Here is a 27,188-nt window from a genome sequence, read left to right as displayed (position 1 = left end):
TGAGAAGTTGGTGGTTTGATCGTTGTCAGCTATAAGTGACAAAATTCTCCTTGTTGCCCCCAGCCTCTCTTCCACATATTCAATTTCAGAATTAAGAGCCAACATTCCAGTAGTAAGGTAGTTGGTAATTGAGCAAGCCCCCCCAGCGATCATCAACACAGGTTATGATGGCACTTGCTTTTCTCTTACCCATAGTTCGGCAAAAACGATGGCTACTTGATGTGTGGAAACTCTTAATAACCACACCTAGGGCCTCATGTAGGTAAAAAAATGTTACCGGTTCTTAAATACCGAGCCGTACCGAATCGGTAAATTAGAATCGGTAAGTTATATGTAGGTAAAAATTCGGTAACAGTTACCGATTCGGTAACATTCGGTAAATACGAATCGGAATTCACCGATTCGGTAAATACCGAGGTGATAATTACCGATTCGGAAAATACCGAGGTGGAATCTACCGATTCGGAAAATACCGAGGTGGTATCTACCGAATCGGAAAATACCGAATCGGTACGTACGGATTCGGTAAATAACATCACATGACTTGACGAAACAGCTAATCCTGTGCAACGACAGCCCACCCAACCAGGAACTGCCCACACCCAGGCAGGTGTACACAATTAGCCGAAGTGGCCACACCCAGGCAGGTGTACATAATTAGCCGACCCTGGAGAGGCTCGGAGTGCAGAGGAGAGGCAGGGAGCAGTTGCATGTGCGAGCGGGAAACGAACAGCATGTCCAGCCAGAGAACACAGAAAGACGGAGGGGAAAGGAGGAGGAAGCTCAAATTCAGCCCCAAGGAACTCCAGGTGCTGGTGGAGGAGGTGGTGAAGCAGCACCAGAAGCTGTTTGGGAGGCAATCCCTGCAAGTGCCTGAGGCCGAAAAGCGCAACATATGGCTGGCCATCCAGGCGCAGGTCAATGCTGTGGGAGTGACCCACAGGGACATTGAGGTCCTCAAAAAGCGCTGGTATGACCTGAGGATTGTGACCAAGAGGAAGATGGGCGACATCCAGAAGGAGGCCAGCCAGACCGGAGGTGGAACCAACAGGGCACCTGCCCTCACCGAACTGGAGGAGCTGGTGGCGGCCACACTCGAGCAAGAGAGCGTCGTGGGTCTTGGGGACGCCGACAGCTCTGCCAGAGCCGCAACACAGCAAGGTAAGACGAAAGCACAGCAATGTGGCCGCCCCTACCCCTATCCCACATCCCCCATTGTGAAACGAGAATCACACTGCAGTCCACACGTGTCAGTGCAGACAGGCAATGCATTCCGGGAGATGTAGTCAGGGCAACACTAACCATGACGTAAATGTCACAGGGCAACAAGGCATGTCACGCACTCGAGGCACAAGGAGACAGAGGACAGATTGGAATGTGAAATGATTTATTGTGACGCTTGCAATGCAGCCCTTCGGGGACACTGAGCCAATGTTGTTTTTCTGTCCACAGATGTGACATCATGCAGTACAGGGCATGCTGCAGGGGAGACGGCACACCGGCCACAAAAATCACCTCTAGCCAGCACGAGTTCAGACCAGGGAGCAGGCCCACTTGCAGCCGCACCACCTACGCAGCCAGCCTCGCCGCACACAGAGCCAGCATCACCTCACCGAGAGCCAGCATCACCACCACCAGAGCCAGCATCGCCACTCATGTTCGATTCACCGGCCACATCTCCGCTTGCAGGTGTGAGAATGAGGAGGCGTCCAGCAGCCAGGCTACGAGCCTTAGACACCTCGTCAGACGACAGCATGGGCCCAGAAGACCGCACCGGGCCCCAGCAAGGGAGCCATCCCACTGTGCCCCACACCTCACAGGCAGCACAGACGGGAGCAAGAGGGCGCCGCAGGTCGCGTGTCCAGAGTCCACCAGCACCCACTGACGGCCATGGTGTCTTCTTGGGGCTCGAGGGCCAAATGTTGAAGCAACAGCGCCTGCAATCAAAGGCAGTAATGTCAGTCCAGAGGCACATGCGGGTGATGAGGACAAGCTTAGTCAACATGGACACAAACATTGGCGGCATGGCTGCGGGCATTCGGGACATGTCCCAGTCAATCCAGCAGTTGTGCAGCAAATTAGATGCTGACATCGAAGCACGGCGCCGGGAACGCCAGAGAAGGGACACTACCAGCAGGGCACTCAACCGTCTGGCAACTGCGACTTCCCTACTTTGCCGGCGCTCTGTGACGATGCAGGAGGGCCTAACACAGTGCTGCAGCGACCTGTCTCGGGAGATGGTGCAGGTGACAAGTGCACTAGGGGTGCTATTGACTAGTCAGGCGTCGACAACTGCTGCAGGGGATGCTGCGGAGAGCATCGACACCAGCAGCAGCATCACACCCCCCGTCCCCGAAGCACGCAGGAGCAGCAGGCGGCTTGGGGTTGGCTCTAGTGAGGAAGCACAGGCCGTGCAATCCACCACTGCAGCGCGTATGCGCAAACATTGATGTGGCCCTGCTTATCCACTTGCCATTGGGTGACGTAACCCTGGACATACTCATTGTATAGATGGCATATTGCCAGATTGGCCTGTTCATGTGTTCATGGCGTGGTGCCACATTAAACTACGTCATGACTTCTCACAACTCGCTGTGTCCCCTCACTTACTCAGAAATAGTTGCATGTGATCTCTGCCCGTCTCTCTCTCCCATCGATTGCAGTTGGCACTCTAGCTGCGCTGCCCTCTGGCTGGCCTGACTCATCCTCGTTGTCCTCAAAATATGTTAGTTCCACATCTGTACCTTTTTTCGTGGCAAGGTTGTGCAGCATTGCACAAGTGGCAATTATCTTGCAGCAGGTGATGGGTTTGTACTGGCGTGCGCCTCCGCTCTTGTGGAGGCAGCGGAACCTGCTCTTCAGCAGTCCAAACGTGCGCTCCACCACATTGCGTGTAGATTTGTGGGCCACGTTGTATCGTCTCTCACTCTGGGTTGCTGGGTGTAGGTAGGGAGTGAGGATGAATGAACGGCATGCATATGCACTGTCGCCTGGATGAGTAAAAGGGAACCATCAGTTACATGCCTCTATACACTCTGATTTGCAGGTTTCAAGGGGCGTCACTGTTACTTACCCAGCAGGTATCCCTCTCCGAATTCTCCGGCTCTCAGTCGTGTGTAGATCCCACTATTCTGGAAGATGTAAGAGTCGTGGGTGCTCCCAGGAAACTTTGCAACAATATCTGTGATGATGTTCCCTGCATCACAGATCACCTGCACATTGATGGAGTGGGTGGACTTCCTGTTCCTGTAGATGTGCTCTGTGTCAGCTGGTGGACAGATTGGGATGTGTGTACCATCAATACAGCCGATGACATGGGGGAACTGTGCCATGTGATAAAAGTCTGTTTTTGTTTTCTGCAGTGCAGCCTGTGTGTTTGGGAAGCTTATGTAGTGGTGCATTCTCTGCATCATGGCATCCAGGAACTTCCTGAAGAAACGTGACAGGCAACTCTGGGATACCCCACCCACCGCAGCTATCACCACCTGATAACTGCCGGATGCCAGTAGATGTAGGCTGCAGAGCACCTGCACATGTGGTGGTATGGCGTGCGCCCTTCTTGTTGGCTGGTCCAGGAGTGGGTGCAGGTCCCTTATCAGGTCCATGATGGTTTCGGGGTGTAGCCTGTACCTCTCATGCATCTCTGCATCAGTCAGCTGGAATAGTGTGATGCGCTGTCTGTAGATGCGTTCCTCCCGTCGCCACACCCTCAGTCCTGCTGCCTGTAGACGTAGGCGCCTTGCAATGACGTACATGGCGGCCATGTTGTCCACGCTGTTGCATTTTGGGATTGCTTATGTGCATTGTTGATGGTTACCACCTGCTTTCCATCCGTGTTAATTACCGACTCTTATTTACCGATTTTCCTGGATTTCTTAATTACCGACTGCTCCTACATGTCATTTTAAATTTTTACCACTTCATATTTACCACTTCATATTTACCGATTCGTTAATAATGTATTCGGTAAATATGAATCGGTATTTTAGAATTCGGTAACTATGAATCGGTATTTACCGCCTCATATTTACCGAAAAGTGGTTTTTGGACTCCTACATCTCACTTGTCTGACTACCGGTCGGTAACGGCATATTTACCGAAAATCGGCCGTTACCGACCGGTATTTGGCTACCTACATGAGGCCCCAAGAGACGTGGCCCAGCCCAGCCTCGGTCCTGGTACACCCACGCACTGTAGGAGTGACACTCCCCTAAATAGGGCTGTAGGGGCCAATAGACGCTGCCTGGCCGCCTCGTAGAGGAAGGGGGGGGGGGGATCTGCAGCAGTGGATGATGGTAGCTGTAGTCCCCCTCTCTGAGAAAACACAACCTGGCTTGCCGCGTCTCTGCAGATGTCTTTTGTTAAAATATGTGGGGTAACTTTAGAGGATGGTGGGGTGGGAATGGGAATGCTAGAGGTAATAAAGGCCAAACGGTGAGGGAGTGGGCTGGGGGAGAACAGGAGGTGTTGGGCGGGGTAGGTCTGTGTGCGTGTTATGGGACTCTGAGTTGGGTGGTTGAGAGGCGCATCTGCTTGCTTGAGCAGTGGGTGAGTGTGTGAAGGTGTTAGAACTTTGAGAGCTACGGTGCTGCAGGTGAGGTGGTAGTTTTGGAGTTGAGGTCGGAAGGGGAGGCAATGAGGCAGCTATGGGGTTGGTCAGCATTACCGAACCATAAAAGGAGAGAGTGTGGGAATAGGGTTTAGTTTCAGAAGGGGGAATAATAAGAGAGGGGATGGTTGTGGTGGGGGCAAAGGAAGGGGAGGCCGTGACGTCCGGGTGGAAATAGTTGCGGGATGTAAGTAGAGTTAGGCTTCAGGGTCTGGGAGATATTGCTCACTTCACATTACCAATTAGATAAGTTGCATTAACTTAAACTTCAGGAAGGTTTCTTATTGGCCTTGTTAGTGGTTTGTAGCGGTGCTGTACAGGTCAGTACAGCGAGGCTGGTGTCATTGGCCATCTTGAGGCCTATTTCCTATGAAGCGCTGAGAATCTGAACTTGCTGGTTTACTCGAAGCGCTACATTAAAAATCTGAACTTTATTAATTCAGTCTTTCGAGTCCGCACGTATTTGATCTGTGTTGGGTAGGCATTAAAGAATGTGTCAGTAAAGGAGTAATTAACCAGTGTTTCCTGTGTGCGCGAAAATTAGGGTAAGTGGGCTCAGCAAACTTTACATAAGTAGCTTCCTTTGTGGCATCGAAGCGCGAAATTAAGAGATAAAGCATTTTCGGGTCGCGACCTTTCAAGTCGACGTTTATTACTCACTTTTTCAAACCTACACTTGGTTTATACCGTCCGCCCCCTTCCACTTTCAGAAAGTGTCTTCGTTTCTTTCAGTTACAAGATAAGCTTACACTGGAACCTCGTCCGTTGTTTCCGCAATTTGATCCTATGTGAGTTGCAGGTTTGCTCCTGTAATACCTTTATTGGAGCCTATAAACTGCGCAAGGCTCCTTGTCTCGTGCGCCAGTGATAAAAGGGCCGCTGCAGGTCAGCGCTAAGAAGAGACGCCGCCTCCACAGAGCTAACGGTGCGTACGTGTATGACGTCACACCCCTGGCTCTGCAAACCAGAGGTGAAGAAGTCAGCTTTGGGACACGCGAGGTGGTGAAGGAAGCGAAAGGACTTCAGCTGATGGTGATTAGAAATGGTAAAGAAGATGTTGAAGGGAGAGGGAAGGCTACAGAGAGGGTTAATGGGAGGACAGGGGCAGAGAAGATGGTGAATGAAGAGGAGACGGTGAAGGGGAGGGAGAGCTACAGAAGACTGAAGGGGGGGGGGGCTACAGTGATGGTGGAGGCACGGGATAGCAGTGAAAGACGGTGTAGGGAGGAGAACGTCCACAAGCCAGGGCTGCGCGTGGCAATCGTCCACCAAAGATGCTGATGGAGATCTCAGGCGAGGCCACAGGAGGGGAGGATAAACATCCCTGGCCAGCAGGCTGACGGAAAAAGGAACGAGCGCTGGCATAGCCAACAGGTCTAGCCTATGCAAGAGCTATTGGTTTTGCCCAAATGTTTTAGCCATGTTGTACACCAGCATGGCTAAAAGTTAGTAGTGTTGAAGAAAGTGGCATGAAGTAGAGTGGTTCGGCTTAGAGTGTTGTGGAGTGGCGTAGAGTGGAGGCAAGAAGAGAGGACGGGGTTGTCATGGCGTGGAGGGGAGTGGAATAGAGTGCTGTAGAGTGGAACTGAGTGTCAGAGTGGAGAGGAGTATAGCGGAGCGGTGGACTAGAGTGTCATGGAATGTAACAGTGTAGGGGCGTAGAGTGGAGGGTCCTGGAGTAGAGTTAAGTAGAATGGAGCGTCGGAGTGGAGCGTCGGCATAGAGCAGAGCGTCGGCATAGAGCATACTAGAGAGGAGTAGAGTGGAGAGGAATAGAGTGGAGATTGCATGGTGTGATAGCGCATTGCCATTACAGACAACAAATTTTCAATTGAAATGACCATTATATTTCCACAGGCAGTTTTACTAATAAAAAAATACAGCGCACAAACGATAACGTGCGTGTGGAAATGGCATCACCTAGTGTATTGATTTGTTTTGATCGTATTTAAATATTTGTTCCCACCACACTTTAGAATATATTCAAGGATTTGTACAGTTAATTTACAGACATTTAAATGTCTTCCTTCCACACATACTCAGCATGATAGTCACATAAACCCTCTCACTTTAAAGTCAGAGAAAGAAAAGTAAGCACCAAGCTCCCTGAGACGACAGAGCCCTACCTTTGACCTCGGCCTGTGAATGCACAGCAAATGTGACAAGATAAGAACAAAATTTAAAAAGGTCTGTTTACAGAAAGCCAGCCCTGTGGAAGAATACAGTAAACAAGGTGTGCTCCGTGGGAGGGACAAAGACATCCTGGACAACCTAAAACAAACAAAGCCAGCAAAACTGAGCTACAAATCACAAAACCAAGGGTAAGCAAGCGGCTGAATCCAATCCCAGGGAAGCTTATCAAATGTCCCCAAGAAGTCTTTTCAAACTAGAAAGCTGAGCCGTTTGGTAGGCTTCAACCGAAAAAAAACGAAGACACAGAAAAAAGCGAATGGGGCCAATTCATTAAAGTTATTGTATAAACACTAGAGTAACATTGGCATGGCAAAGTGTGGCCCTACACCACAGTATAGAGCTAAAGTAAGAAGACACAGAGGGGTGATGACAATAAAACCCACAGCAGACACAGGCCTTATCTAGCAGTAATCCCCAAAGGACGAGGCAAAAGGTAGCAAATAGACACAGCTTCGAGACAGAGTGCCAAACAACCACATACCGTAAGGACGCAGATGGTTTAAAATCACAGCACAGAAGTTAAGAGTGGCGTACAGGCAGAGAGCCCACACAATGATTTGGTGGGATGGGGAAGGGATATACCCAAAACACACGGTGGGATGGAGGGCAATTGTAAATTATGGAGGGTTTTAGTGAGTGGGATCAGGGACACAGCAGAGGGATATAGCACACCTTATTTGGGGGGGATGGGGATGGCGACTCACGGAAAAGTTCATGCTCAGCAAACACCGGACACATTAACCTGCTAAACACACAAGAATTCAACTCCTGGACAAAGGCAAACAATGAGTAACCGCGCGCCCCCCGCAGCGCAGATTAATGAAAAGTTAAACTAAAAGCGGTGGCAACTTTCCGAACCGAAAAACACATCACAATTTAATGAAGCAACAAGGTTTCACTAGAAGGGGAGAAAGAAACGACTTGTAGGTATGCAGGCGGGATGTTATATACTTTTGCAGGCCCCCCCACCAAAATACAATTGCATCAACTAAAAACTATAAACATTCTGGGAGGTAATCGCGTGCACTTTTATGCCCCGCTTGGCGCCGAGAAGCCCCTGAGCTGGAATGCGGGGAGTTAAGCGCCCCCGCCCGTGTTTCCTATTAAAGCCAGATGCCCTCGCGGGGGCCGGGGCCTGTTGTGCGGATTAATGCAGACACACAGCGCCCTCAGGGCAGCGTCAATAAATGCAGGAGGAAAGGGGTGGGGGTGCATCTCCAGAAGGCCTTAAAGAACGTCAGCTCTTAGGAGCGAGATGAAAGCTATGATCCACTTAAGAAGGAGAGAAAGAGTGAGATCGCTGCACCATGTGCTTGTAAATGTGAATATGTGGCCCACACGTGTCTTTTGTAAAGAGCACATTTACCCCGGATTTAGTGGCACGAGCAAAACATACATTTTATTACATTCGGAAGGATGAACGACTGGACGTGCCCTCCGAGATTCCAACGCTGGAGCAATAAAACAGACCCCTGCAGTGGGTGCATTTGCCAACTGAGACGTCAGACCTGGCTCCACATCAGTGAAAGGGGCCTTTGGCGAGAGAGAGCAGAGTCCCATGGGCAGACTGCTCCGAGTCACCTCACGCACAAAGACTGTCCTGTGCTCCGAGCGTTACACCAGACGGTCTCCTATCCTTCGCAGCTGGCATCTGTCTCTGTTTATGTGGGATGGGAGGCTCACTTACTTTGGCACTGTTTTCATTGTTCCGTTTACCTCCCACTGAGGACTATCTAACCCCGCTGCGCGACAGCCCCGAGGTAGACCAAAAGGCAATTCTTAAGTCTCGTGCGCACTCCCGCCCCGGCCAGGAGATACGGGGCCCGAGGGGAGGGGGCAGGAAGCACCCGGACGACCCCGGGAGGAGGTCCAGGCATATTCAGGAAATGGGCTGTGAGCACAGGCAGGGATGGGGCTGCGTGCTACTCCGGGTGGGGCAAATGCGGCTAAAGGGGGCATTCACGGCTGGTAGCTGCGGGTCCTGTCGAAGGGTGGGGACCTGCCCTGTCGGAACAAGCGCCGCCCTGCTTCACGATCCACCTCCATGGCAGACCCCGGGGGCAGCAGCCCGTGCTTCAAGTCTCACCCCAGGCCAGTAGAAGCCAATGCCCCTGGCATCGTCCAAATGTGCTCGACATCACACTACGAGACGAGGCCTCCGAAGCCGAAATTCAAGTCTCACCAAGGCCACCTACGGTCCACGCTCCAGGTCTCACCCAAAGGAGGTGCAGTCCATGCACCAGAACTCAATCAAAGCAGCATCTCCTACACTCCCAAGTCTCACCCCAAAGAAGCAGAGCTTCAGGTCTCACCCCAAGGCAGCATTAGTTCCTATTCCAGTGCTCACCCAAGGCAGAAGCAGCAAACACTCTCGGAATCTTCCTACAGCAGCTCGCAGTCTCACCCTAGGACAACACATCCGCTTCAGGTCTCGCCCCAGGCAGCTATAGTCCCTCTCCAGATCGTAGCCCAAGGCCGCTATAGCCCCTCTCCAGGTCTCACAGGCAGCTATAGCTGCTCTCCCCAAGGCAGCCAGAGCCTCTGCTTTGTGTCTCATCCCAAGGCAGCACCCGCTTTGCTCCAGGTCTCACCAGAAAGTAGCAGATGCCGAGCTTCAGGTCTCACCAGACGGACGTAGAAACCAGTTGCAGGCCTCGCCTAAAGATACATAAGGCCGTGCTCCATGAAACATCCTGAGGCAGCAGCAGGCCCCGAGCTCACCACCACAGTAGCAGGAACCCTTGAATCAAGTCTCACAGTGCGCCCAGGTGGTTCCGTGTCACTTGGACATCCGTTTTCCATCCCCGGGCTTTGCTTTACATATCACTGTGCGGTCCTAATGGCCCAATTAAATGCACCAAGACTACAACTCCCAGAGTGCACCGTTATATAGAAGAAAAAAAAAATCACAGAAATGAAAAAGTTATTTACCGGTAACACAAAGTCACCCAAAGGCAGAAGCCTTACGGGAAAGGCAGCAGAAAACCGCGCTCCAAGTCTCACCCCAAGACACAAGCAGATATCACCTATTCATTCAGCCCCTCGCGCCGATATCGGTCTGAGGTAGCAATACCCCTGCTCCACGACCGACCATAAAGCAGCATCATCCGAGGCAGCTGCAATGAAAGTCTCTCCCAAAGGCTGCCGCTGTCTCTACTCCAGGTCTCACCCAGGGCCGCGTAGAAGCCATAGAACTACATCGGATACTCTGGTATCATACGCTGTCCCAGGTCTCACCCAAGACATCCGCCGCCTCATCGGCGTAACCTAACCACTGCCCCAGGTAAGCCCAGGGCGGATAAACCCAGCTGCAGGACGCCCTGCGGGCAGCCTCAGCTCGGCGTGCGCTCGCTCTCTGGGACCCTCCGTCCATGCATCGTTTACCGCTCATGCTTACCAATGAAGCCGCACAGCGGCGCCTGGAGGAGCCCCATGGTGCGGGTGGCAGAGAGGAAGGCGCTGTGTCCGGCCGGGCTACGCTCTGCTCGGCTCTAACTCCGCATCACAGTAACCCGAGCACAAGCCCCAAACTTCGGGTGGGAGGGTCTCGCGCGCACGCGCAGATGGTTACGCCCTGGGACCGGCGCACGAACCCCCTCAGGGGCTGAATTCTGAAGGACGTCAAGAATGTGTCCCACAACCAGGGCTCGTGGGAGTTGCAGAGCACTGGTGGGCGGTGAAGGAGATAACCGAAGAGGGCGATACGTATGGCTAATCAGTGTAATAGAGGCAACAGGTGTGAACTCTTGCGCCCTCTCCGGAGGTGAAGCACACAGAGCCGCTGTTTTCACATGTGCGTTCTTTTTTTACTTTTCTTTCTATTTCATTTCTTACTTTTCTTACTTTTTCATTTTTTGCTCATGCTACACAGCATTAGCGAAAAGCATTTAGTTTTTAGTTGTCTGTTAGGCAAAAGTCTATTGTGGACTATACCAAAAACCTATAGAGGACGGCCAAACGCGTTGCTTACCATTAGTTGCCTTTGTTGTCTCTCTTATTTGCTTGCTTTTTTCCAAGGACTTCACTTCTCTATATTGTGTTTGTCCCTCACTTTCTTTTGTTTGTGCCTTCCCTGGAGCTTATCCTCTTTACTATCTTTTAGATTAGGTGACTCGTATCCTTCCACTGCTAATATAGGGAGCTATTTCATTTTCTTTTAGCACTCCAAGAGAGTGCATTTGGTTTCTCTCTCCCTCATGTGCTGCTTCTCTACCTCAAACACCTTCCCCCTTGTGCTTCATGATGCTTTCATTTTTCCCTCCAATCTCCTCCACTGCCTTCCACAGTGGCCACGCTCAGTCCAGAGTCAAACACCTTCATTGATCACTTACCATCCACACACTCCGCTATGCTTCCCACACCTATCCCTCTGTTGCCACCGCAAACCGCAATCTTTTTTTTTTTATACCTTCATTTTTTGGATGGCCCAACAACAAAGTGCGGCCAGGCCACTCCATTTTACAAAAAGCACTTTTACTCTATTCAAATTACATTTCTTAAACCTTACTGTTCTATCTTGGATTGATAAGTAAAAAAAAATTAAGAATGGTACCACCGTCATTCCATAGGTAGGCACATGCATGATGAAGCATGCTTGAGTATATGTTATTAGGCATGTAAGCGCCTACCAAATGGTCCAACCGCTAGCAGCAGCCGCATAATCATTCCTTTTTTTCCCTTTTGTGTGCCGCATAGCACCAGCAAGCGGAATCAGTAAAGCCAATAAGCCCAAAATGTGAGACCTATTGGCTTTGCTAATGCTTGTTTCTTTTTCTTTCAGCACTCCATGAAAGTGCATGTTTTACAGCTTCCTCTCTTGTGTTCTGCTCCCGCTAAACAGCCATCCCCCAATGCGATTCATTTTGCTCCCACATCCATCCACCCCAAGCTTATCCATTGCATTCCATTCACTGTCCGAGGCTTTTTTAGGGCTCGCCTGACCCAGCGTATGCGCTGATCTAGCGAGACTTTTAGAGAGGGCTCCAAAAAAAGTGCTACCAGGCCAGCCTAGAGCTACAGCGCATGTGCGCGGGCACGCGCGCGCGCTTGACCGCGATTACTTTCCCTTTAAGGCGACCGCACGGCCGCTTTGATGTTTGATCGCGATCACTTTTACTTTCGCGGCCACACGGCCGCTTGACATAGCCAATAGCTCTCGCTTTTGGGACCTTATAAGTATTTAGTTTTGCAACTGTTGCATGGCTAAACACTTATAAGGTCCCAAAGGCGAGACCTATTGGCTATGCCAATGCTTGTTTCCTTATTTGTTTAGGTCGAGCCTAGGCAGCGCGCATATGCTGTCTGCAAGACCTGTTGTATTCAATAAAATGACTTTGGTCCAGACTGCTGCTTTCTATAGGTTCACTCCAGTGTCGCTCTTCTTTGCTGCCTCCTAACTCATTTGCGCAGCCGATACCTCAATTCCGTTCAAGGCTTATTTTACGGAGTTTTACCGGGACACCTCGCCAGAGGTAGCTGTGCGCTTTGCAAATGTTGGTTAAAAAAGTACAGTTTTCTTGCGTTTTCAGTCTTTATCCTTTGTTTGGAGAACTCTTTTTTTCTAATTGTTGCTTTTGTCACTCTTTTCCCACTTGGCCAAGAGCAGGTCATGCACAGCACCGCTTCCAAGCAGCCAGCCCGGCTGCGTACATGACCGAAGGTGCATTTTCATTCTTCCCCGTTGTATGTATGTGTGTGTACCCGATCGCGGGCCCTAGTGAGCCAGGTGCAGAGGCCCCCGCTTCCCACTACGAGATCCGGGCACTTAAGTGACGGGCCTCACATGCAGGGCTAGTGACTCTTTCTGTCTCGCTCTTCCTTACTAGCTGAAACCATGACTTTAACAAACAGCTCTAGCCCTTCCTTTCCTCTCATTTCCTTTATTTTTTCCCCTGTGAAAAGGATCTAAAAAAACGAAAGAAGCGCTTTTGCTGCAAATGTAATCTTTTTCTGACATTTAAGTGCAGCCTCGGGACAGAGAGAAAAAAAGGTTAAAAATATGAAAAATAAACGAAATAAAGCAAAACGTAGTGCTCGCAAAGTGGTCAGATTGGTTTTCATCACACCCACAAACATTAACGCCGCTTTGCAGAGTGTGCCAGTGAAGCGCTATTTTCATTTTCTGGACTTTCTGTGAACAACATTGTTTTCCCCAGGTGGGGAAGTGCCATTCCTAGAGGTACAGCAATACTTGCTTGATGCACAGAGTGGAAAAAATTTCATGTGATTGTGATGAGCTGTTTTTCTTATTTTAGTTTATAAAATGTGTACCACGGCTAAATTCAGGGATGTGGTCTATTTAAGCCATACTGCTTATGTTTTGTAAGGATATAAGCAATGGACATTGAAACAGTTCCCTTCCGGGCCCTGTAGTCATGAACTTAACTTTTCAGGCAAAATACTCATTGATTTCTGAATAAGTGTAAAAGCTTTCAGGTAAACATGTTGTTCTTCCTCTTATTCTCCATCCTCCCGTAATTAGGAAAATATGATCACACTCACTAGAATCAATGAAATAGTTGTTATAATCAGTTTTTAATCTAAGCAAACAAAGCTTCCCTTTATGATGCCAATCCAGGGCCATGGCAGCGTATGTCTCACCCTTTTTAGGTCTTGCCTAGGCAGGGCGCATGTGCAGCTCTAGGAGGGCCTTTAGCCATCGGTCTTCACTTTTCAAGCATTGCACTCATGCTTGTGGCGGCATCCATCTTGCGGGACCGAGCAGCGGCGCGCCACAAGCACGAGTGCAGTGCTTGAAAAGTGAAGACTACTCTCCCAATCCCACGCACGTGCACCACTCGTTTTCTCCCTCTTTCGGACCCTGTTGTTCCTCTCGCTCCAGCGCTTCCCTCGGGCTGTCTCAGGGCGCTTTGAAACTCACAGAAAGATCTAATCACCAATAAATGGCGGTTGTGATAACACAAGATGGAACCAGCTCTCTTTGAAGCTTTCCGTCCGTCTTGCCCCTGTGTATGCTGTTCTTCCCTCTGTTCTTGACTCTGTTTTAAGCAGACGCCTTTCGTGTTCTTGAAACTGTTTTAAATGTCATTTGCTTCTTCTAAGGACGTTTTCCGAGAGCGCCTTGAAGGATGCTCGTCAGTTCGCCAGTTCTTCGGAGAGACGGGTTGCATTCTGTTGTGACCTGAGGAGAAGACGTACTTTATTCCATCCATAGCCCCTTCCGGTTAAAATGTAGCCAGAGAACCAAGGCGCTTGTGGGAAGCAATCACTCAGACTCTTGATCAGACAGATCTCTTGCGTCCCGACTTCCTAATAGCTACAAATTGAAGTTCCAGGGCCCAGTTATTTTTGATGTGTGCAGTACAGTCAGACCCAACTTCAAGAAAGCTGCCTCGATGCCCGTGTTTTATGAAGTTACAGTCTTTAGTTCTGCTCATCTACACAGGGCTTTTTTTGCACTATTTCCCCTGCGAGACAGTTCAGTGTACACGGTCCGGACTCCTCCAGCTCAGGCGGTGGTGGGTGTCAGAGATGCGTTGCCCTTGTAGTCACTGTGGCTACTCCTGCATCGACCGGGCCCCGTCTGAGGAGGGCGTATGACACTTAGCGTCAGGCGTGTCTTGTACTCATTCAGACATGTATCAACCCCACTGGCGCAGAGGCTGCAGGCATCTACACTTGTAATATGTCTTGCATGGCCACTCGAGTGTACAGAAACCCGCCAAAGCCGCCGTCAACACTGGGACCAACGAGGTTTTGAACGTGTCGATGTGTCTGCATGGAGGCTTTGTGGATGGCGTTCCTGCGCGGCACGGATGAGAACCTAGCGTATAGAAGTACACTGAACTGTAACTTTCCACCCTAGTGTGTCATCACCCCATCTGAACACAATTATTTCTTTTGTAGGGAAAGCCCAGGCCTGTAACCTAGTGTCCATGATGACATGGACACTTCCCGCCATGTTCACCATGCTCCCGCCCCCCTCCCGTTGTCTGCATTTCCTTTCCTCTATCAGCCGTCCCACACCTTGACTTTGATCGCTATTTCTGCAGAGCGGCAGAGCACCCAGGATAATATGCAGCATGACTAACCACTTATACGGTCCCAAAGGCGAGACCTATTGGCTATGCCAATGCTTGTTTTATAATTGCCTTCTCTATAAGCCCATGGAGGTACATGAGACTTTCGCTCAGCAGCTTTTCTCTTAAAATGTTGCCTTCTATCCTTTGCCATGTTAATGAACTCTATTTCTTCAAACCGTAAACTACAGGTATGGCTATTGCGATGTGCACATACTGTATCTATTGTTTTTGTTGAATGAAAAAATTCCCCCATAAACTGTGCATTTTTGGCACTACTTACTCTATTCATGTTCTTTCTAATGGTAACTTCTGAAAATACTAAATCCATGTTAGAATAATACTATTGTAATCTACCGTTCTCATAAAATAGACTCGTTAGGACACTACAAGACACTTCATATGTTAAAGGGAGGTGATGATAGGTCACCCCCTCTGAGACAGACGATGGTAGTTGCATGCACACATAACAATCTCTCGCATCCATCGTATCAACATACTCGTATATCAACTTGGTAACGAAAAGTCATTAATCGACTTATCCTGATGATAGATACTGTCATCTACCATTCTCTTTATGTTAGTATGTGAGACTTCTTTAAGATTATTAGAATCTACCTTCTCACTCTTCACACTGTTAGTATTATTTCCATTTAGTCAACAAAAAGACAGGCATGACAATAATTAGTGTTAACCACACCAACATTAGAAATAAAATACTAAAGAAGCAAGCATTAATACATCTACATTTACAACTGTGATTTTGATATCCAGTATCTATCGTATCTGCCATTTCTAGAAAAATTTGTATCAATTAAAAAAAAAAGAAAAAACTATAAAAATCCAAACACTTCAAGCCTTCTTTCTTCACCCCCCGTTTTTTTTATATTAGCTTCACAGCTTTTTGCTTTCTTTCCCTGAATAACCTTTCAATTTTCTGCACCCTATTTTACACATTTCTTTCAGGGTGGCTCGTAATTGTTTGCATCGTTTAGTTCTACAACAGCAATTTCTTTGCTCTGATCTGTGTGCTCAATTTCTTCCAACATCACATATGTCCATTCAGGTGCTGTATATTTCTTGTTCGGAACTCTTGCTCTTTTTGTTTTCCGAGCTGTATCTTCTTACGACTCACTCTGTTCAGTCTGGTTTGATACTTCTACTATTGTGTCTGGTATTTTCTTGTTCAGAGTGTATTCCAATCTTTTCACTCCTTTTGGCCACACATCAACTGTTCTTGCTTTCTTAACTTTTACAGGTTCCTCTGTTTCAGAGTCAATTTCACAACTCCTCTTATTCGATTTTTCTCTCTGTTGTACTTGCTCTTGATCTTCACTCAAGACTTCTCCATCATTGACTTCAACAGCAGTCTTACGAGACCCAGTAGCTGGTGCCCATTTTATTCAACTCTGTCCAGGTTCAATCACAGGTTCAACAGATTTAGGATCTCCAGTTTCAGGCTCTGCGGCTTCAGGCTCTGCTTGTCTCTCTGCCTGTTGCTGTTCTTCCTCTTCTAGTCTTTCAAGTGGATCTGGGACTCTTCTTGTATGGCTCGCGTGCATCCAATTTGGCAAGCCACCACACTTCACTGCTGTCGTTGTCACCAGTATTATCTGGTATGGCCCATGCCAACGAGGCTCCAAACACGACTTTCTTACATGCTTCTTCACTGGGATCCACTCTCCTGGACTTAAATCATGTGCTTGCTCTTGCTGTGTTGTGGTTGCAACTTCTTCTACCTGATGAGACACAGAACGCACCACATCAGCCAATCCTTTGCAATAATCGTACCAGTTACCTACCTTTGGTAATGGTGTATCTGGTAGAGACGATTCTAGCCGCAGATTCCTTAACGTAGAATTATCCCCAGGCGTGAGACTGGATCCGGAAAACCTTTTTTCTTGCCACAGCAACCCTGCGTGGCGGGGGCGGCACGACGGAACTCCGCCCTGATGTCGTCCGCGGGCGTGATGTCAGCGAGGTCACATAAGCCCCACCCCGGTGCGCTGACATCAGTTTGCTTCGGAGAATTTTTACGCACTACCACGCGGAGCCAGTGCAAGCAAAAACTGTGAGAGTATGAGAACTGTGCAATAAAGTAGTAAAAAAGAAAAACAAAACAAAGCAAGCAATCCACGATGACCAAACAGCACCACAAAGGCAGTGCCCGCACTGCAGAGCAGAGCAGAGCACCATGACCGAAAAGACCAAATCTGCATTCCAAAAAGGACAGCCCTACAAGCAGAGGGAGACACCCACCCAGGGGACAGATAAACCCAAAGACCTACAAGAAGGGCAGCAGACGAAGGAATACCGCAGCCATATCCGGGAACAATAAAGGGGAAGAAGCCCAAAATGGACAAGGGACCACAAGACTCTAGGCAATCCCTTCAAGGCACACCGAAACCCCGCAAGGGCCAGGGACCGAGCCACAGCCCCGAAAACTCCAATCCAGAAGACTGCGAGGGAGGAGAAAGCCCCAGAAGCAGGGGACACAGAAGGACACAAGAATCCACCCCAAAGACCAACCAGAGCGCACCTCCACCAGGAAGAAAGCGAAGAGGGCACCTGAGAGGGCAAGGGCACCCGAGAGGGCAAAGGCACCCAGAGAGGCGAAAGCAAGCCCAACCCAAGAGGGAGGGGCACCAGTAGCGACCAAGCCACCCAAAAGGGGGCAAGTCCCGAAGGCCCAGCAGAAAGGGACCTCGCAGAACGGGGAGGAAGGACGGGTCGTGAAGGAATCTGCGGCTAGAATCGTCTCCACCAGATGCACCATTACCGAAGGTAAGTAACTGGTACATCTGATAGAGACTACTAGCCGCAGATTCCTTAACGTAGAATAGATACCCACCAGCCCAACCGAACACAGAGTCCCAACAGGGGATGCATCATGAGGCAATTGGAACGGACCAGCCCCACCAGGCAAAAGGGTCGCGGGCACAGGGAGGAGTGAAGAACCCCCCTGCCGAAAGCCAAGAGGCAGAGGGAAAAGAGGGGCAGAGTCCCCCAAAGGAGAGCACCACCCCCACCCCCACCCCCATCGAAAGGACGGCGGAGCAGAGAGGCGCTGCACAGCAGAAAACAAGACAGAAACGGCATTGAGCCAAGAGGCGCGGACGTGCGAAGGAGGCACAGGTGCGCCAGACCCCAGCAGAAAAGAAGAAAACTCATCAGAGACACACCACGGCCCCCTGAGAAGGAACACAACCCTCAGTGACGCACAACCGGCCCTAGCCGCAAAGGCGCTCAGAACAACGGAGCACAAGGCGAAGTCGAAGGAAGAGAGCTCGAGGAGAGGCCCCAGAAAGAGCCGACCCAGCGGCAGAACCCCGGAGGAACCGGGGCATCAGCCCAAGGGGAACGACCCGTAATCGAGCCCCAGAAGGGGGGGCCAGCCACGCCAACGCATGCCAAGACCAAGCCGACACAGCAAGAACAGAGACAGAACCACAGGCACGACTCCACCAAAGGAAGGCCGAAGGCCTCCCAAGAGCCTGAAACCAAGAAAGAAAAAGAAGAAAGGCCGCACCAGGCGGCACACAGGGTCACCAGGGAACGCAAGGAACCCAAGAAGGCAGCCACAGCCGCCGGACTAAAAAGAGGACTACACAATAGTCAACCAGTACCCCACCTGGGGTATGACACATCCCCAATAAAACCAGGGGAGACACCTCTTAGGGGCAAAACCCCGCAGCAGAGGATGAATGAAAAAGGGTGGGCCCATAAACATAACCACAGGCGGTTTACCAAGCAGCCAAAAGAAGATGTACCAAGAAGGTGAAGGGCTGAACCAGCAGCTAAAGGCACAACGAGGGCAATAGCAAGACCTCGAAGGCGCACTCCGACCTAAAACTATGAAGATTGAAGAAAGGCACTCACTTATTTAAAAAGATTTAATCTGTTATTTCAGGGGGGCTTCCGAGAGAGGCTTGCTGTCTGGGCATGGCCGTAGTTTGATAAAGAATTATGCAAGTGGATCAGGACTTGCTCTCAGAGCAACCTACCCTATTAGCTGATGCTGGCGATTCTAAACAATAATAGTGGCAATAATTTTTCTATTCATCATATTGTGATTTACAATGAAAACAATTTTTCGTGAATTGCTCAAATATATAATGACATTTTAATATTGTTAACATCACAATTTATGCCATATTTATTTACAGAAATACAATAAGCTTGTTGGTGATCATATTCACGCTTGCCCAATGCATTTCGGGCCTTTCTGCGGCCCTTCTTCAGGGGAAGTGATCTAGAAACAATATAAATGATGTAAACATTTTAGTATGCTCATGCGGGAAACTACTATTATCAACAACACAATTTTGGTTGAAGTAACATTACTCTCATGAATCCTCAGTATCATATCTGGATCAAATGGTTAATAGAAACCAAAAAATAGCAATGAACAGTAAAAAGATAAAAAACAAAATATGACATTTCAGGATAGAAAACCCTTTGAAAACCAATCACCCTTTGTGCTGTTATTATTTCGCGTGTATTGTTTTTTTCAAAAAAAGAATTCATGACCAAAAATACGTGAAAAATACCTGGTAGCTCTGTATTAAGATCTTCCTGAAAAAATAATAAATAAAACATGTCTGTGAACGCTGAACGATTATAAAATCAAATGATTTTGTGGTCCCAACTCGAGTTAAACCAAGACTGACCTTCAAACTTGAGCCGGTATACGCGTACGGATACCGCCTGGTAAATTCGCAACGTGAAACAGTGTAACTAAAAAAAGAAAAAAAATTATTAAGAAACAAGTTACCGTCCTCGTTTGTACTAATGCTGATCAAGCAGATATGCTGCTATAGGATCTCTAGCTCACCTTCAACAGGACCCTCCGGTATTCAAAAACTGGAAACTATAATTCACTCAACTGGTTCTCCCGTAGCGATGTTCCCAAAAGCTTCAGCGTCTACCATATAAGGCAAATGTACCGACAAACTAAAAAATGACTATGTCCCGCAATACTACCACTAAATTCGCGCCATATTGTAATAGGAAACTGACGAAGAATCTCCATGAATGCTAGATTCAACTACTATATGAGAACTGCACCGCAAAGAAGGTCCGCGATAAAAAAATGAAAAAATGAAAAAAGCGCTCCGAACTAAATAGGCTGTGTAAGAAGAATATAATTGTGGAAAAAATAGAAAGAGTGTGAAAAGAAAATATGGCTATTAACAAATACTGAAGGAAATACATGAAAAACTGTAAGTGTTACACTCGTGTCACATTCCTAATGCAATATACTTATTTCATACATTGAGTCGACATGACTCCATCACAGTGCTGCATATCGGTCTATAGGTAGCATCCTAAATCTACTTTATCATTGATCCCATTGGGATCCTGAGTATTTAACTTTCTAATCCAGAAGATTTCCCTCTGTAGAAGCATTTTAGTTAAATTTCTACCAGGGGTTGGGACCATTTGTTCAATAACTTGAAATTTGAGTTGAGATATGGAATGTTTGAATGTAATCCAATGAGCCGCCAAGCTACTTTTCATGTTGGCATTTCGAATAGTGCTCTTATGTTCTGAAATTCGAGTTTTTCCAACCTAAACCCATACACACCAGCGACCCCGAGGAGCCACAAGAACCTCAGGAGGCAGAAAACCACAAGGCTGAAGAGCTGTACCAGCATCCAAAGTGCAGAAGGGCCAATAACAGGCCACCAAGGCAGACTTCAACCAAAACCAGACGCAACGAAAGACAGAGCTCCAACGGAGCAATGGGATAAACGCCCCCCAAAGAACACACAAGGCTCATGGAGGAGGTGGAGGAGGAGGAGGTGGAGGAGGAGGAGGAGGAGGAGGAGGAGGAGGAGGATGATGATGGAGTCCTGCAAGGAGCCGCTGAATCGCAGAATCCGCGTGAGTGTTAAACCGAAGGAGTCTGTCAAAGGGGAAATCAACCAAGCGCTCCCAGATATTTTCCGGGAAGACACCATACCGCAACCAGACATGGCGGCAGAGGGCAACTGAACACGCCATAGCACGGGCGACGGAGTCTGCGACATCAACAGAATAAACAACGCCTACTCGCGACCATCGACCACATGGCGCCGCAAGTCCACCACAACGCCATCCCCGGAGGTGCGGGACAGAAGGGACTCCATGGAATCCCAGAGGGCAGAGGTAGCCCTAGCCAAAACACAGAACGTGTTGAGCGCACCGAACCGGCGCCAGCTCGGCCCCCAGGAAGGCAACGTCCTGTCCAGAGGACCGAGTCCCGGCGACCCCCTGTGATGCCACAGGGAACACTTCGGGGCTTTGCGGCGAGGCAAGAGCGCTGTGGGTCAAAGAGGGGAACCGTGAAGGGCCGCACCCTGGCAACACCACATCACCCGCTCCGGAAGCTGCACCGGGCGGCAACGGGGAGGAATCCGCCGGCGACTCCGCAGCCGGCCCCACATAAGGCGATGGGAACGCGGAAGTCTCAGGGGGAGGGGTGGGGTGCAAGGAGGCCTGCAGAGCCACAGCGTAGGACTCCATCTGAGCCCTGGACGCCCCCGCGCCGGGGATCGGCGAATAGGGCACCGACGTCCGAGGACACACGTCCTGAGAGGAACCTGCACCCTCTGTCAACCTAGGACCAGGCCCCGGAGGCAGACTAACAGACTTACCCACCGGCGAGCGACTTCCAGGGAGCCGCGGGGGAGGCCGGCGGCGCAGCTGGAAGCAGCGAGTCTTGGACCCTTCTGGGGACAGACGCGGTGACAAGGCCGACCTGGACAGGTGGGCCGAGAGCAGCTTCATCCGGCGCTCCCGCAGGGACTTGGGCTTGAGCTGCTGGCAGGCGTCACAGTCCACGGAGTCATGGTGTTCGCCCAAACACCACATGCAAATGGGGTGAGGGTCCATCGCCGACACTCAGCACAGGTTTTGAAGCCCGAAGGCATCGCACACAGTTCCCACCAAAATGTGGGAAGGCCTGAAAACAGGTGAGCAGAGGTAATCCAGATCTGCGTGGCACGCAGAAAAGAAGAAAACTGATGTCAGCGCGCCGGGGTGGGGTTTATGTGACCTCGCTGACGTCACGCCCGCGGACGACGTCAGGGCGGAGTTCCATGGTGCCGCCCCGGCGCGCAGGGTTGCTGTGGCAAGAAAAAAGGTTTTCCAGGTCCGGTCTCACGCCTGGGGATAATTCTATGTTAAGGAATCTGCGGTTAGTAGTCTCTATCAGATAAGTACTAGATCATCAGTAATATTCGTTAGTTGATTTGTTGGTACAATCGGCTGTCTCATTGCTCTTCCCATTATGACTTCATGGGGGGATAATCCAGTCTTTTTTTATCAGGAATGCTTCTCAGACTCATCAAAACCAAGGGTAAAGCATCAGGACATTTTAGTGCTGTGGATGCACACACTTTTGATAGTCAGGATTTAATAGTGCCATTAATTTGTTCAACCACTCCTGGGGCTTCTGGTCGATAGGCACAATGTAGCTTTTTTTCAATCTGTTATGCTGCGCAAACCATCCTAATTATTTCCTTATTCAAATGTGTACCTTTATCCGTTTCTGAAAATACTGGAAATCCAAATCTAGGAATGATCTCTCTCAAAAGCAATTTAGCAACTGTTAAACTATCATTTCTTCTTGTTGGATATGCTTCCACCCAACGAGAGAACAGACAGACCACAACCAACACATATTTCAGTCCATTACAAGGAGGGAGCTCTATGAAGTCAGCCTGTAATCGTGTAAATGGTCCTGCTGGTTTTCCAATTCGCTCCCAACTAACAACAGTTTTTCTCCCTGGATTTTGCTGCTGGCAAACTGTGCATCTCTGGCAAAGACTTTCTGCAATGACCCTGAAATTAGGATTATACCAGGTCTGCTTGAAGAGTCTGATCATGGCAATATCTCCCCACATGGGTCAAACCATGGTACTTCCTGGCCATCTGAGACAATAGGCAGTCTGGCATACTGGCCTGCCATCTGTACACACATACACTTCATCCTCAGCTCTTCGTGTACAACCTGATTTAATCCAAATCTCTTGTTCTTCCTCACTGGCCTCTTCCTGCAACTGTCTAATTTCCTCCCATGTCTCTACAGAAGAGAACATCAAGTGACAATTTGTATTCTTTTTCTCTGTCCCTTTGTCGATTGAAATTGAATTTTGTGCACAGAAATGAGCCACTTGGTCTTCGTATCTGTTCCCACTGGTGACATAATCATTTCCTGATTTATGTGCCAGACATTTGACCACTACAATCTCTTTGGGCAACCGTAATGCATCCAGCAAATCTTTTACATCTTTGCTGTTTCTAATCGGGGATCCTGAAGAAGTCAGAAACACACGTTGCATCCACAACTGTCCAAAATCATGCACCACCCCAAACCCATATTGACTATCTGTAAATATGGTTACTGACATTTTTGCCAGTTATGCAGGCCCTAGTCAAAGCGACCGGTTCCGAAATATCTGCTGAATTTACCCCTTTTAGACAAGATGCTTCAATAACCATGGCCACTGTACACACAGCATAAGAAACATGCAAAACACCTCTTTCATTCCTCAAACAACAACCATCTACAAACATTACACAATCGGATTCTGGTAATGGTGTATCTTTTATATCAGGCCTTGGTTTGGTGCACATCTCTGTCACATCCAAACAATCATGATCTGCTTCATCTATCACTTCTTCGCAACTTGTACTCGGTGTGAGAAAGTGGCTCTTAATATACTGTTCCCAAATAGGGTGTACAGAATCCACAGTCTCCAGAGGTTTGGCAGAGGCTAAAGTTAGATATAACCTTACTCTCTAAAGTGGTAGCTTGGTCGAGCAGTAAGGCAGTATCAGAGGACAGTGTAAAGCATTTGTTGCACACACTCAGCCAGAAAATGGTCTCACACACTCAATAACTGAACCAATGGTTTATATATAAAAAATATATGCTTGTTTTATTTTAGAACCAACAATAGGTATTAAAATATACTTTCTCAGAATGAGATGCTTTATATAAATACTTTTGCAATATGCAATTGACTTTTGTAGAAAGTTACAAGTGGTTGCAATAGGCAACACAATTTTAAACACAATAATGCATTGAGTTCAATGGAAGTTTCATGTTATTTGCCACAGATTACTTTTAGGATTACTTTTGGAATTCCAGGACTGGATCCTAGATTCAGTCCTGGGTCAGTACTTGGAATCAAGTGATAAAAGTCGACTTAATTACTGTGATGATTTTTAGACAACATTTTGCTATTTTAAAAGTTGACACTTGAAAAATATTTCAGAGAAAACAGTCGATGATTCCCTATGGAAGAAAATTCAAGTTGCAGGTATAGTATATTCTCGTTACTTTTGTAATCCAGTACTGGGTGCCTAGACTCAGTACTGGGACCTTTATCCAAAACAGGTAAGTAATTACGTTTTCAGATATTACACCATTTTTAAAGAATATTTAAAGATTGCAGAAATTGACACAGAAGAAATTTCACAGAAAAACAGTCAATGATTTCCTATGGGAGAAAATTGGGTTACTGGTAAGTACAGTTGTAAGTATTTTTCAGAGTCAGTGCTGGGCACCAAGATCCAGCACTGGGAGCTCACCTAAGAGCAGGTGAGTATTTTCGTTTTCGTTACTCGGCTGATTTTTGGTGAATATTTTAGATTTTGAAAAGTCCACACAGAAGAAATTTCAGAAAAAGCCAGTCAATGTTACCCTATGGAGAAAATTGATTTATCGGTTTAAAGGTAAGTACTCGACTGGCAGAGTTAAGGTTCTGGGTATAGACTCAGGGGTCTCCCAGGGTCAGCTAGGTACAGTTGGTTCACCCTCAGCAGCACAAGGGCGGCCGGATGCAGAGAGAGGTAGGCCCAATGTTATCCTATGAGAGGTAGGGGTGCCTTGGTTGGTGGCTGCTGACTAGCAGGCCATGCGGCTGTGGGAGCTGGGATCCTGGTCACTTACTCAGGGCAAGTGGGGAAGTAGATAGGTGTAGAGGTTGCACTGCCAGGGCCACTCGGGCGGCTGGGTGCAGGGTGCTTTTGAGCCTTCGGGCGCTTAATTGATTTCAAAGTGAAATCTCCGGTTTAGAAAAAGACTGCAAGCTCGGGAAGGAAGATTCTTCAAGTGCCACCACCACTTCGAGAGGTAAGTTGGGTAGTTGGAGGATAGGTAGGTACCCCGTGATTGGGCACAGGGGGCCGCGGGGCGCCGGGTGCTGGGGTGCCTTTTGGTGTTGGGAAATCTTACCCTCTGTTGATCGCGGTTGGGGGGGCACCTGGTTCTGAGGCTGCAGGCTTCTTCAGGAGTGTCGAGGGAGGTCCTTGAGTGCCGGACTCGCGGTCACAGTCGCCGTGGGGTCGTCCTCGTGGTCTTTGTTCACTCCGGCACAGGCTAGGCTTGGCTGGTGCAGAGTGTTTTGGGTTCGCGGTTCCGGGCTGCTGCCAGGGATTAGAAGTAGGTTTTGAGTAGAGCCTCTGCTCATGGGAGTCCCAGGGGTTTAGAGTCAAAAGGTAGCCAGGTCCTCCGGGGTTTGTGAGGTTGCTGGCCACATGAGATGCCGGGTTGGAGCAGAAGCACGTTCGAGGGTCAACAGGCCGGTAGGGCTGGGGCCAAAGCAGTTGGTGTCTTCCTCTTCTTAGCAGCTGTAGGGCAGGTCTTCTTTCTTCTAGCTCTTCTTCGGATTTTGGAATCTGGAATCTGGAGAAGGAAGGTCAGTGTGCCCCTAAATACTAGATTTAAGGGCGTTACAGGTAGGTGAAGGGCAGGAACCAATGGGTCCCTGTCCTGGGGTGGCTACACCCCCTATCCTGCCTCTCACCTGTGGGAGCGGGGTAGTAGCCTAGTCCTGATTGGGCAGGGCTTCCCATCTTCAAGATGGCGAGAGCCCGGAGATGTGCTTCACCTCGCCTCCCCCACCGGAGGGGTGGGGTTGGCAGGCTGGCACATCCCCTGTCCTTATTTGGGGTTTCCGGCCAAGCTTCCCGCCAGAGTGGGGGGTTGCAGTGGCCTGGGGAAGCTCACAGAGGCGGCATGCCTTTGAAGCTTCCGCCTGCCCATACGGGGGGGAGGAGATTTAGCACCTCGCCCAGGATGTGCATGTTGCAGACCCAGGAGAGCAGGGGCTCTCCTACCCACGGGTCCAGCAACATATCTGCTGTGTGGCAGCCTAGGCAGCCTCAGAACAGACGTGGATTGTAGGTTAGGTTTCAGTGGGCATCCTTAAGATGCCCTCTGGGGTGCTTGGTACATTAAATCCCACACTGGCATCAGTGTGGGTTTAATGTGCTGAGAAGTTTGATACCAAACTTCTCAGTCTTTAGTGTTGCCATTATGGTGCTGTGGAGTTCGTGTTTGACGAGCTCCCAGCACCATATACTCTTAAATGGCAGCACTGCACTTACAGTGCCCAGGACTGGACCTGGGCACTGTAGGGGCACAGGGCTCCTGCTCCTGTGCCCACACCATTGGCATAGGGCACCCAGCTAGAGGGGTGGCTGATGTATGCCATGGCAGTGTAGGTGGTGGGCATGGCACACAGGGATGTGTGCCATGTGGATTCTCTGTTTGTCTTGTAGCCAGACACCCAGCCTGCAAGGGCAGTGTGTGTGTGTAAGGGTACAGTGCCTCTAAGGGTGGCACAATGAGTGCTGCAGTCCTTAGAGGCCTTCCCTGGTCACAAGGCCCTGGGTACCTAGGGTACCATTTACCAGGGGCTGACATGTGGCCAGGGTTTGCCAATTTGGGTTTTGTGTTTTAGGGAAGGAACATAGGCCCATCGCACCTGATTGGCAGGAGTCCAGGGCACACTCAGTCAAAGTACATTCAGCATTTCAGCAAAAAGTGGGGGCATACCATGCAAGAAAGATGGCACTTTCTCACAGTCTGCAACAAAGTTGCTGGATTCAGGTTCGTACATCTCGTTATTGTCACATTCTGAGCACCCAAGATCACTCTCTCATATCTAGTCAAACGATTACTCGTTAAATGCTGCGTTCTTGTCAGCAAAATTTCAACAGAATGTGGCACATACACTCTCACTGGATGTCCCATCACAATTGATTTACTCTGCTCCAGACTCACACATGTAGCAGCCACTGCTTTCAAACAACCTGGCAATGTTGTAGCCACTGAGTCCAAGGTAGCAGAAAAATATGCCACTGGACAATGCGCCATTCCATGTGCCTGCGTCAAAACTGAAAGTGCACATCCGTCTCTCTCGCACCAGAAAAACGCAAAATCCTTACAATAATCTGGCATTCCCAACACAGGTGCTCGACAATGACTATCTCGCAATTCAGTAAAAGCTTTCATGCTTTCTTCATCCAATTGGATTGGATCGACTACATCTTTATGAGTCAATCTCTGT

The 27,188-nt window shown here is 49.0% G+C and overlaps 1 protein-coding gene across 3 annotated transcripts in view; it reads right to left on the bottom strand.

Annotated features, from left to right (window-relative positions):
• LAMB1 (laminin subunit beta 1) overlaps positions 1–10,373 on the bottom strand; it is a 359,541-nt gene extending 349,168 nt beyond the window's left edge. Inside the window, exon 1 of one of the 3 annotated variants that reach the window (XM_085654111.1) lies at positions 10,200–10,373. In XM_085654111.1, the coding sequence (XP_085510237.1) occupies positions 10,200–10,236 (37 nt within the window). In that variant the 5' untranslated portion in view covers positions 10,237–10,373. Of the gene's footprint in view, positions 1–8,198; positions 8,305–8,489; positions 8,506–10,199 lie in introns of those variants that run through there. The other 2 variants (XM_085654112.1, XM_085654110.1) reach the window with 2 other exon arrangements.
• Positions 10,374–27,188: the final 16,815 nt, after the last annotated feature.

Source organism: Triturus cristatus, chromosome 4_1 (assembly GCF_964204655.1).
Source record: "Triturus cristatus chromosome 4_1, aTriCri1.1, whole genome shotgun sequence".
Taxonomy (NCBI): Eukaryota; Metazoa; Chordata; class Amphibia; order Caudata; family Salamandridae; genus Triturus; species Triturus cristatus.
The sequence above is the reverse complement of the archived record's forward strand: the minus strand, read 5'-3'. Positions and strand labels throughout refer to the sequence as shown.